At 35.4% G+C, this 13284-nt stretch overlaps 1 protein-coding gene across 1 annotated transcript in view; it reads right to left on the bottom strand.

The window, feature by feature from the left end:
• Positions 1 to 9810, bottom strand: part of LOC138316258 (ankyrin repeat and SAM domain-containing protein 6-like) — a 53134-nt gene extending 43324 nt beyond the window's left edge. Inside the window, exon 1 of the mRNA XM_069257871.1 lies at positions 9528 to 9810. Coding sequence (XP_069113972.1) covers positions 9528 to 9650 — 123 coding nt within the window. The 5' untranslated portion in view covers positions 9651 to 9810. The remainder of the gene's footprint in view (positions 1 to 9527) is intronic.
• Between the last annotated feature and the right edge of the window lie 3474 nt (positions 9811 to 13284).

Genomic DNA, 13284 nt, shown 5'->3' with positions numbered 1-13284 from the left:
CTGCAGAAAACAGAACAAGAGATCCCGAGGGGATCTTGGGCCCCACGCAAGATTGATCTATGTCTGACATGTGAAGAGGGATCTTGTTCTCTGCTTTTCAAAACTGGACAAAATGACTTTTTTTGCAATGGTTCAAACTTATACACTATCTTTCAATTACCGATGATACGTAGGGGTTGTCTAATTATCGCACATTAAAATGTGTGAGATTAGGGTCCTAGAGGAACATAAATTTGATATTTGAGAACAATACCCTTTCAATACTTCTCTGAGAAATAGCGGTAACAAGAACTTTAACTGATCCAGAAATCGCAATCATGGCCACACGGTCGGCCATCTTGTTGACACGAACAGTACCCACAAATGCAATATGCACAACTGGGTCCTAGGGGAACCTACATATGAAATTTGAGAAATGCTATCCCTTCAGTGCTTTTCTGAGAAATAGCGGTAACAAACTTTAACTATCAAAATCCAAGATGGCTACCTGGCGGGCCATCTTGTTGACCGATCAGTCCCAAATGCAATATGCAACAACTGGGGTACCTAGGGGAACCTACATAATGGAAATTTGAGAAAGATCCCTGCTTAGCAGCCATGCGTAACACTTAACGAAAGACACGGGGGGGGCCCGAGGCCCCTTAAATTTGCTACGGGGCGCCCCCTGATTGTTCTGCCTTTTGTGGCCCGCGGGCCACCTGAATATTTTTAGCAAGAAAAAATAATGATTAAAGAACAGGAAATCCCACTGAATTTGCATTGATTCAAGTGTCTACCGATCTAACTCGAGCACTAATAATTTCAGTCGCACTTCTCGGCAAACGTTGTAACGAACGAATAAGTACGTGAATCTTTATGTAGCGGCATCACCGAAACGCTTGTTATAAATACAATCCAATCCCTTCCTATCATAAAGCTTCGGATAAAGACTCTTTTGATTACATTCCAAAGATGTCGTTTGTTTGAGTAGATGGTTTGGGAATTAACTCCTCCACCCTAGCTAAAAAACACAAAACCTCCTCAGGTAAATACAACAACGTAATCAAATATATTGAAAAAATGAATAATCTGAATGATGATGAAGAATTCGATAATATCATGCAAACAAGGCTTGTTTGCAGTTACAAAGGAAAGCGTGTAAGCTTTTAATGGAAAATTGAAAATAAATATGAACAATCAACGATCCAATAGACCAATTCAACCTATTCGTATTGAGCAATGATATAGAAGCTGCCATCCCGGTTAAAACTTCCGGAACACGGTGGACCAAAGTGTAAACAACATGGCGACCCACGAGTTTTGATTGCAGTCACAAGTGAGCAATGTTGTACGTGTATTACGTGTTATCTTGATATAAATAATTACTACTTTTTGACATTACGTATTCTGATTAAAATAGATCATCATAGATTAGTTTTTTCTTTTAAAATGACATTTTTTTAATACAAAGGCGGAGAAAAAGGTAAAGCCACATTCGCTCACATACGACGCCTCAGAGCTGAAATCTGACGGTATTTTCCTGTGAAGTGATCCCAGCAGCGATTATAATGGGAGGATAATACTCAACATTAACTTACATTCTTGAAAAAAAAGATCCACGCCACTATATATGCCATATATGGAATGAGGCACTGAATGCAAAGACAGCAAAAGTAAAACCAAATTTAATTAGAAAAAAAAACCCAGATTTAAACATACATTTATTGTCCAAAATGGGTAAATATCTTTTTATGTTCTGTTGTGTTGGTGATGGAGCAGATCTTTAATGTGACTCTGGCAAAGGACATCAAATTGTAAAAAAAAAAAAAAAAAAAAAAAAAAAAAAAAAAAAAAAGTACTTTTGATTTTCAATTACCAATTGCTATCTTTCAATTTTTATCAAGAAGGACTACATAAAAGAATTAAAACAAATTAACAATTAACTTGAATTAATTTTAAAAAAGCATAAATACTAGCCTTAATTGGGAATTTATGCACACAAAATTATAAAAAAATAGTAATGTGGCGAATATGACATATTCATACAAATTTACATTTATCAGATTTTTTTTTCAGGTTTAGAGGATAATCCCAAGATTTCTAAATTTTATTGTTTTCAATAAGACACATGAAAATGTGTTACACGAGGACATAATAGAAATCAACATTAAGACATTATATTAGAGGTACACAAATTTATCATAATAGTAAATTCCCTGTTTTGTTCAGATAACCTTTGTCTAACTAATTTTCGAAAAAATGTATATATTTTTTCCTTTTTAAAACTTGTTTAATAAAACCAAACATTTGCACAAGGATTCCTATGTCCATGAACCATTTTGGTATAAATGGCATAAATGCGGCGTCACATAGACCTTTTGAGCAACTTTCATGCTTATAATTCACTGTCAAAGATAATATGTGAAACCAGTCTCATTAAGAAACCTGTTTAACCTGATCTAACCATTATGAAACCACTATTTGTCCATTGCAACTTAAACTCACCATTAGTCTATATAATATATTGCTTACCGTCGGAATAATTATTTTCATTTGACAAAAGGTTGTTCTGAGAAATTTAACAATTTTAGCTTATATACCATTATTTCTAACGGATATCTTCCCCGAGTACCCAGGTGTGCCAGCCCTAACATTGTAAATTCCTTTTGCAAATTTGAAGATGGGTATGTTCTAAAAGTTTTATCTTCGTATCCCCAGATTTCTGACCCCAAATAGCAAAATCGGTTCAATTAACGAGTCAAATAGCTTAGGTTGTAGATCTTCTGGGTTATTTTCGATTTAAAAAAAAATGAAAAAATAGATTTTTGTGCCTGTTCTATAAGCCTCTGTGTAGCCGCCACAAAATTTCCGTTAAATTTAAAAGTAATTCTGAGATATGTAAAGCAGTCTACAATTTCCAATATTTCATTATCGAGTATAATAGTTGTTTTGCTAATATCATTACTTTAGTTTTATTAACATTTAATTCTAACTACCCGTATTTTACAATATTTGCTGAAATTATTCAGTGCAGCATGCATACCTTAATTCAAACACTTTCCGCAGGAATAAACAGTATCATCATTGTACAACTACTTCTAGTAAATTACGTAAATCTCTTGTTATAAATGTCATTAAGACTTTGGAGAGAAGTACTTCATTTGGATATAAAAAAATCCTCCAGATCGTTTTAGAAACACAGAAAACAAAAATGGAGAGAGATTTTCACCTATGCGTACCCCGACTTGACAAGGGAAAAAGTCAGAAAATTTCACACAGGATTTGACGAATAATTCAATTTTGCTTGTTACGAGCATTTTCATTGGCTAAAACATTTACTTATCAGCCCAAAAAGGAAAAAAATGGACGTCGCCGTTTGTGACGTTGCTTCTGATTGGCTGAGATGACGGCGTAGAATGATTTCATAGAGAAAATAGTCCCAAAATAAATTTTGAGTGTTGAAGTAAATTGTTCTTTAGTAAATTGAATTATAAGGGTTAATTTGAATAGATTTTTTTATGTTATGGAGATATAACACAAAATTCTGAGTGTACTCTCATCATAAACCGCTTCGCAGTCTTGAGTAGTATACCCTCAGATTTTTGTGTTATATCTCCATAACATAAAAAATCTATTCAAATTAAATCCTTAAATATCGTACATATTGTATATTATTTTGAAACATTTACCCTTTAAAAACTCTCCAGATAGTATCAAATGCAATGCCTTTACAAAAATCAATGAATTGTGCCATTAAAGATTTGATGTATAAAGAGAAATTAAAGTATTCCAAAACAAACAACTATTGTCAACGCATTGCCATGTTACATCCCAAAGACCCAGATTTGACACTTCAAATTTGAATACGTTGACCATTGCAAGAAAACATCAAGGCCACACAAATGCTTCAACCAGGTGATAAATTAACATAGTATAACATATTTCTATCATTTGTACTATTGTTTCATTAACAATATCAAAATAATACATGTATATATAATTCAATTACCAACATTGAAACAAATAATAATGCTAACAAATAAATTCCATACCGTGTATTGGTTTTTTGTCACATTTTTGTCATAACATGTAAACATGTACGTGGAGAAATGACATACCAGTACATAACAGATGTTAACTTAAGAAAGTGAAGGGGAAAACAAAACAGAAAACCCACATGTTTTAAATCGCAACACTGTCAATTTTCTTTGTACATGCAGTAGAGGATTTCAATCAACTCATTTCCCAAGGTGACATTTACAGATGTGGAAAGTGTTGGGGAGCAACAAGGGGTCAGAGTGAGAATGAAGAGTGGAGAAAACCCTTCGCAAGGGAGGAATAACAACTTTTAATTTTTCATTTGGTTCATAGCTCCTTTGTTTGACTGGTTTTTGCATTAATTGTTGAGTGTATTGCCTGTTACAATTGCACAAGCACAGGTTACTATTTGAATACTGTTTCAAGCATGTGTGCCAGTTAGTATTTGGTTATCAACTTGTGTCTGCTGTGCATAAGTAGTCGATTTATAGGAACTATTAATACTTGACTGAGAACACGAGGGGAGTTGGGAATACATTTATAAGGGCTCATAAAATCGATATTGGCAGAAATAAAGGTTCCATGTAACAGTGTTTAAAATCGCAAGAGTAAGGTTGACGTCTTCTATATAAATTACGTGTATCTCAGAGGTCAGCGCATGACCAACCATCTTCATTGGGAAATGAAGTAATCGGAGTTTACTAGTTTCTTGAGGCGGTGCGAAATAATAAAAAAAAAAACGTAAATATTTAAATGTTGGTTGAACGTAGTGTCCTCCTGTAGCCACAAAAATTTGGCACCTTTCTGGTTCTTCAGAAATACTGACATGCTAAAGCCATTCAACTGTTTTGTTGCATATATTTTGGGTTCTGCAGAAAAGAAAAGGAATAACCGAAGAGGAGGTACATGTATACCGATGCATACCTCCTCATTCGGTTAATAATCATTATGTAATACCCTCTTGGTGTAACAAACAAATTATATAGATTCTGAAAGATCCATTAAGTATGGAAGGGAGAACCTGTGGCTAATAAAGAATTTGTAAAGTTCATTTTTTTGCTATACATCATGATGTATGATATAGTGCATTTGGCCTTATACGATGTAAACAGTTTCCTTTTCTATCTGATTCCCCAGACGTATTAATATCATGTTTTTATGTTATGGGGAAGGTCTTGTAGAAGTGAAATGCCCTTTGGTCATGCAATGTGAAACTTGTACATTTTTTGTAAATTGTTCTTTATTCCTAAATAGAAAAATCAGATGGTACATTTTTTTAGAAAGTAGAGTGGGTCATCCATGGTCAGTAAAGCACAATTCAACACCTTTGTAAAGTAAAAGTTCCATGTGTATTCAGCAAAAACCAGCTAACACTTTAATTCCTTCATTCAAACCAGCAAACAAGTTGATCGAGCTTCAGTGTTGTAATCCTCTTTTAATCCCAAAATATGCAGGAGCGCCCGCATGAGCACCTCGCATCTTTGCAGGAGCGATGGGCTCCGGTTACCAAAAATTGACAATCTAGAACATAACACTGAGAAAATACGATTAGCCACAAGTAAATGTTGACTTTCTTGAATTGTGTAATGTAGATGCAGACAAGTGGGCAGATCTTCCAGACTATTACTTCACAAATAAGAGAGCCCAGCATGTCCCCAATCTAATTACCAGCTGTAAAAACAGATAAGGTTAGATATGAAAAAAACCCATAAAGAATATAGAAAAATAGCACATTATGTTATATATGTAAATAAGAAACATAAATGAAACCGTTGTACATGTATAATATGGCTCCTGTGCTTGCACATGTATGTTTAAATTTTGTACCTATGTGAAAAAGAACAAATAATTTATATTTGAAAATTCAAAATGAATTTAGTATGTATGTGTACACGATTTATAAGTCTCACTTATAAAACCTTGGTATATATTCTCATCTGATAAACAACAATAATTTATTAATTATTTATTTGTAGTTTTAATTGTGAAACCTGTGAAATGTACATACAGTGTACATGTAATATCCAGCCAAGTCTAATAATGCATGATATCCTTGGCCAATACAGACGATCGCGTCTTCATATATTGATATAACAGTAGATCTGCAATGTAACTGTTACTCAGAAATAGAGTTACAACAATATTTGATTACCGACATTCTTAAAATCAGACTGTGTATATCCCAGTGTGAAACAAAGTCAACATTTCTAAAAATGCTCATAGTATTCAATTTCAAACGGCTTGCTTCTGATAATTTTCTGTCAGACGAACCGAGTAAAGCTGCGAGTTACAGGACACGCCCCCTTCTCAACCATCCATTGAAATAAATATATATGCAAGATTGAAGATACTAACACAACAGTGTTTAAAATGCTTTCAAACCATTAAATATGTCCATTCTAATAACGTTTTCCTAAACATTACGTAGTAATTTCGAATTATGAATACTGAAGCTGCTTGTATATCTCGCGCAACATGGCACATCGCTGACATTTGTTTTCACCGATTTTTTAACCGAAATGGCCGCTTATGTTCACGAAAAAAAAACAAAATGGCGGCGTTTAGGTTGATTCGACTATTTTTGTGTGATTTTCTTTTATTAAACCTACTGAATCTAAAATTGGTTCAAAGGAAAAACATCTCCGAAAAGGAAGAAATTACTTCATTCATCAATATATGATTATTCTAGAAGAATTAAAAATATCGATTATTTAATTTGATCAAAATCCAGGGCCCCCTGATTTCCCATCAGGGCCCCCACTTTTTATCATCAAGGAGCCCGGAGGTCTCCTAAGCAAATAAAGTTAGTGTCTAAGCCTGTTTAGTGCTTTTTGAGAAATAGCGGTAACAAACTTTAACTATCAAAATCCAAGATGGCTACCTGGGGCGGCCATCTTGTTTGACTGATCAGTCCCAAAATGCAATATGCACTACTAGGGTCCTAGGGAACCTACATATGAAATTTGAGAACAATCCCTTCAATACTTTCTGAGAAATAGCCGTAACAAACTTTAACTATCAAAATCCAAGATGGCTGCTTGTCGGCCATCTTGTTGACGCGATCAGTCCCAAAATGTAATATGCAGAACTAGGGTCCAAGAGGAACCTACATATGTAATATTTGATGTAAATAACCCCTCAATGCTTTATGAGAATTCGCTGGTAACAAATCTATAACTCTCAAAATCCAAGCTGGATACCTGGCGGCCATCATGATGACCGTATCCGTCCAATACTGGCCACATTTATGCACCATCTAGGGTCCTACTGGGGCAACTTAACATTTGAAACTTTGTGAACGGGCTCTACAGTAACTTCTTGAGATTTTGCAGTAACAAAATTAAACTCTCAAAATACAAAGCTGGCGGCAGGTCGGCCCACTAGCTTGACGCACGATCAGTCCATAGACATGCAATTAAGGACACAAATCGGTCAATATCCCTAGGGAAACATACATATGAAATTTGCGAAAGTTCACTTCATGTGCTTTTTGAGGAATACTATTATGCACTGGTCATCCACATTTAAGCACTATCGAATTCACAAGATGGCTGTCACTAGGCGGCCCCTCTTATGCTTGACCGATCAATGTCCCAAAAAGCCAATACGCACTTCTCGGGTCCTAGGGGACCCTAAATAATTCATCTGAGACTTGAGAAAGCTCAACCTTCTCGTCCTTTCAGGGAATGAGGCCGTAGACCAAGGCTATGAACTCCCAATACCACTCCCAATATGGCGGGAGTGGATACGGGCCATCTTGAAGTGCACCGATACAAGTCCCAAAATGCAATATGAACGGGGCTGTAGGGTTCCTAGGGGAAACTAACAGATGTAAATTTGAGGAAGAAAGATCCCTGCATAGATGCGAGATTGAGAAAATAGACGGGTATCAAGAACTCTTTAACTATCACAATCCAAGATGCTGCCTGGGCGGCACAATCTTGTTTGAACCGATTCGATAGTTCCAAAAGATTACGCAAATATGCCACAAGTAGAGGTCCTTGGGATACCAACTTCATGCCCATTGACGCCCTAATAAAACATATTTAGAGAAATTAGAACTTTAATATCAATTATTTCAAGAACATTAAACTGATCACAGAAAATACATATGTTTTGTTTGACATTTTTTTAATTAAAGATCCTACATAAAAAATTACAAAGAAAACAAAAGTCTTCTTTAAAATGAGTTTTTATCCTTGTACTCTTGTTTCTTATGTTGCACATACACTTATTTTGGTAAAACTATGCACACATGAGGGCAGCCCTATAATTATTTTGCCTTTATCTCAGATCTGTGATTGTTTAACAATCATTTAAAAACATCATTTTAAAGTACACAGAAAGGGCATCTGATTGATTCACTTTAAAGCTCTTATGTCTACAAGCCTTAGATAGTAAGTCCAATTTGAATTATCTTTAACAGAGATTATGTAAGTTGGACAGAGGAGTCACCAGCAGGCAACATTTGACCTAGATGGGCTGTGTATTATATAACACTCTGTGTATTCTATACACACTCTGTGTATTCTACCAATCAGAAGGCAGTCTTCCCATGACTACCGATTGGTCCAAAGGAATATTATTCAATGAATAGGGAATTTATGAATGGAAGTTTATGAATGAAATGGTTCAAGAGGTCACCACTAGATGTCATTGTAGGGCAAGTCCTACAAATCATAGTAAACCGGATAGCAATAATACAAACGCTACTCGCGTTGTATTAAAAATCACCGGAAATTATCTTGGAGGACAAAAATATTTCGTTTTGCCAAGGATTTATAAGTGAGAAGGATTCGTGTCTGTCTGTTTACACTACTAAACACCACGCGAGACGCTTATGAACCGGGAATAAAAACCGTTTTTTCTCAACAAATACTTGTCTTATCGAGTCAAACGAAACGCCAATGTAAAGTAAATTAAATTTCACAACGTTTATAACTTGCTTTAAAGACGGAAGATTTAGAAGAAATGTCTTAAACTATCGTTAAAAAAAATACGACCGCTCATGAAATGGCAGCACGCTTCAGAAAGTAAGACGGTAACCCTCGCACCCCCATGCTACATCAAAGGCTGCGGCGGCGGATATCAAAGGAAATCAGTCGTCGCCCATCGTCACGGTCAGTGCACAAACACAAAAGCGCCTGCGCTGTCTTTGCCCAAAACTCAGTGTGACTTATCCTTCTCATATACGTCCTTGGTTTTGCCGATTTTCAAGATTCGTCATTCAATTTTCTATGTGTACGCTGATTTTGTGACCAGGTATGTCACTTTTGTTTTCATTTGTCCACTATACGTGTTGTCAGATTTGGCTATATAGAGTCAAATCTAGCTATATAGCTAGATTTAGCGGTGCTACCGGACCTGACAAAAAACAATGGACGAGCCGGCCTATGACCAAGTTTTTGAATAATTATGTAATAATAATAAAGGGTAGTTTTTATGTTCTTGTGATTGATTTCAACATGGCTTACAGTGATCCTTTTCCAATATTACCACTCTTGTTATACCTGAAGAGGGGTTGTTTCGTCAGCATCTGTACTGTCAACATCTTGTCCCTCATCCATTAATGCCTGTACCGACGGAATATCGCCATGTTCACAAGCACTCAATAACAACCGAATACGGTCCATGTCTGTTTAAGCTTGAAATATTAAACAGAAAGATATCCCATTGTCAATAAAACAACTTCCTGGCGACTTCATAGTCGCTCTAAACTCGAATTTCTACCCCATCGTGACACTTTTCCCGTTCATAATGACATTTCGTGGTCTCCATGTTCGCCATATTAGTTCCGTTCGTGACGTCATACCAATCCCATGATACCCATGTAAACAAAAGCACGTGTTGTTCTATTAGGATTTATTGGATGCAGGCTGGAAGCCTCTATATCCATATCAACAATATATACATTCATAAAAAATAAGTAAATAAATTCCAGTATATCAATGGCTATGATCCGACAATAAAGACTAGAATCTATTAGATTTTAAAACAAATATTTTTCCAGTATTCATCTAACATTACTTCAAAGTTGTATACAGTATCTGCATCTAAAATATATTGCTGCAAATTATTCCATATGTCTACTATTCTGTTACTGAAGAAATTCTTTCTTAATTCTAAATTGCAACGTTTCTTAAAAATTTTCTCAGAGTGACCTCTCGTTCTGCCTGTACTGTCCATTTGGAAAAAGTTCTCAGTTACTCTATGATCATATATGTTTTTAACTATTTTAAAAACATTTATAATGTCCTCTCTAGTTCTCCGATGTTGTAAAGTTGGAAGATTTAGTCTTTCTAAGCGTTCCTCGTATGTTAGGTTTTTGAGTCCCGGAATAAGTTTTGATGCCCTTCTCTGGACTTCTCGATCAGGTCGATATATCTGCCACTCTATATGGGTTCCATACATTCGCCGCGTATTCCAGGTGTGGTCTAACGAGAGCTTGAAATAGTAACTTGAACATTGACTCATCAAGATATACAAAAGATCTTCGAATCAGTCCAACTATGCTGTTCACTTTGTTAACGATATTATGCAGGTGGGTTTTAAAATTCATTCCTCATCGATATATAGTTACCCCAATCAGAGATTTAAATATAAGAGATTTAAATATAACTATATAAATTTCTGCCCCAATGTTCTTTTCGTGTGTGATGTTTTCCAATTGAATCCTCTCTCCTTCATCTCCATTCATATACATGTAGTAATGTCTTTTCTTGGGAAGCTTTTATTGATATCACCTTACATTTGTTTGGGTGGAATTTGAGTAACCATCTGTTCGACCAGTTTTGGAGTTTATACAGGTCCTCTTGGAGAATTCTCACATCATCATCGTTTCTAATCTGCCTGTGTCATCTGCAAATAGTGGCGATGAAGATGTTGTTATTTCAGGGAGATCGTTTATATACACTATAAATAACTAACTGTCAGAAGCGGGCACAAAATGTTATTGTACACGTTTAAAAATCAGAAACATATGTCTCTGGTTTGAATATATAGAGTATATAATAAATACATGTATATGAAACTTAGGGCAATACCATAGGGACATGGCACGAATTTCTAACCAGCAGTAGGTACATGTATTACTCTACGGTAGAGAAAGATGGACAAATTTTTACTCCGTTTTATTTTTTATTAAACGGGTTTTATATGTCAGTTTCAAACGTGTGCTTGATCAAGAATTTATAAGTGAGACTTATAAATCCTTGGCTAAATGAACAAAATATTGGCCAAGTATTGACCAAGCCTGATGAACAGAGAAATGTACGAAAATTAGGTTAGATACTTTAATAAAACATGTCTTTTTGACGCTCGCAAAATCATCAAAATACAAATGTACATCGTAAAACTCATCTCATTTATTCTACTTCATAATATATTTCCAGGGGGTTACCCCCGGACCCCCAAACATCCAAAATCTCGATATTTCGGTGCTCGCACGCTAATTTGCGTATTCATTCATTTTCTGTTAGCAACGCCACTGTCTATAGATGTCGCACAGAGTAGAAGGGGATCGTCAGAGGTTTGTGCTTAGACATCCATAGGAAACCTAATTTACACATGTGTTTTAGAATTGAGAACATTTGGTAGGACAGCTGTCTCCGTTAGGTGTTGTTGGACTGTGTTTTATTGTTCTGTAGCTATATGATTAGGGTTTCGCTACAGGCTCCCCTCGCTACATACATGTATATACATATATATGATAACCGCAGGCCCATTTCTCTTTAAATATGCAAGTTGTCTACATCAGGCACCATTGTAAATATATTCTTTGTCAATTTTGTATTACTTGTCTTCATATAATAAATAGTTATTTGTACCTGTAGTATCAGTGCTTCCGCTACATCCTACAAATCGAACCTGTTGTGATACAGGCCTGTTACCTGTGGAGGAAAGTGATCCGGAGGATTCGTTTCGACTGTGGACTTTGTTGTAATACTAAAATACTATACGATCACGATTTGGGACTTTATCGCCCCTCCGGGCCTCATGTGGATCCCGACGGTGTGCGCGGATAAACACCAGGGAACCCTTCCCTATTATAATATCTAAATCTCGGCCTACACTATCCATAGGTATTTAGCACGCTGATAAGTCAAAGACCCACTATAGACTAATATATCTTTATATATTAGTCTATAGTGGGTCTTTGACTTATCAGCGTGCTACATACCTATGCACTATCTAAATCTCGGCATACACTATCTAAATCTCCAGTAAGGAGTTCTGGACAGTGTATCATTTCATTTTTGTGTTTTACTTAAAATGTGTGGATGTATTTTCCAAAACTATTTATTCGCCTTAATTTTTCACCAGTTCAGCCTCTGCCATCAGCAAAGACAAAAATTACTTTTAAGGATTTTTTTAGTTTGTACAATCAGTGACATATATCATTAAATTCTCTAGTACAATGTACCAGAGATAAATAGTAGGGATAAGAAGCTGTAACAGAGATTTGAAATTATATATGTCTCTACATGGAAGTAAAAAGGAAGAATGAAATCAAAGAAATATTCCCTTGATGGGATCGACATGTTAAACAAGCCTATACTGAGCATAAATTTGAGAAAGATCCCTTCAGTAATTTCTGAGAAATTGCAGTAATCAAATCTCAAAATCCAAGATGGCAGCATGAAACGAGACTTAATAATCTGAAACCAAAGAAGATCTTAAAGGACCGATTATGTTTGGTATATACATTAATGTATATATGAGCAAAAATGATATATACAAGTACCCACCAGGGATGCGATTGATCCTATCAGGAAAGAGACCAGATATCTCATCAACTAATATAATATGAGGTAATCTTGGTGTTTAAAATGGTTATTCTATGATGTTCGAGATCACACCTGACATTATATTTGTTTTTCCTAAATATTGCTCAATCATACAAGAAGAATCATGTCCCCGATCTAAGAGCATGAAATGGCTGGAAAATGGAAAACTAAATAAACCATATAGAAAATTATGCCAGAGTGATTCCTAAGAGCAGTGCTTCACTAGGACCAATAGGCACCATTCCATACCTTGCCATAAAGTTGAGTAGATCAGGTATGCATATTGTCTTAATGGTTCTAAATTCAACTGTGTCTAAAATACATTGTAGATTCCTTTCCTTTCAAGAGTGATTAAAACCAGTCTATATATATATGCCAGATTAGTTAACGACCCCACCAAGTGCAACCCGATTATTATTAACCTTTTTTTTTGTTCCAATGCAAAATTTAGTTCACTTGCATAATGACACTAATTTACAAT

This window comes from Argopecten irradians, chromosome 2, assembly GCF_041381155.1.
Source record: "Argopecten irradians isolate NY chromosome 2, Ai_NY, whole genome shotgun sequence".
Classification (NCBI taxonomy): Eukaryota; Metazoa; Mollusca; class Bivalvia; order Pectinida; family Pectinidae; genus Argopecten; species Argopecten irradians.
The sequence above is the reverse complement of the archived record's forward strand: the minus strand, read 5'-3'. Positions and strand labels throughout refer to the sequence as shown.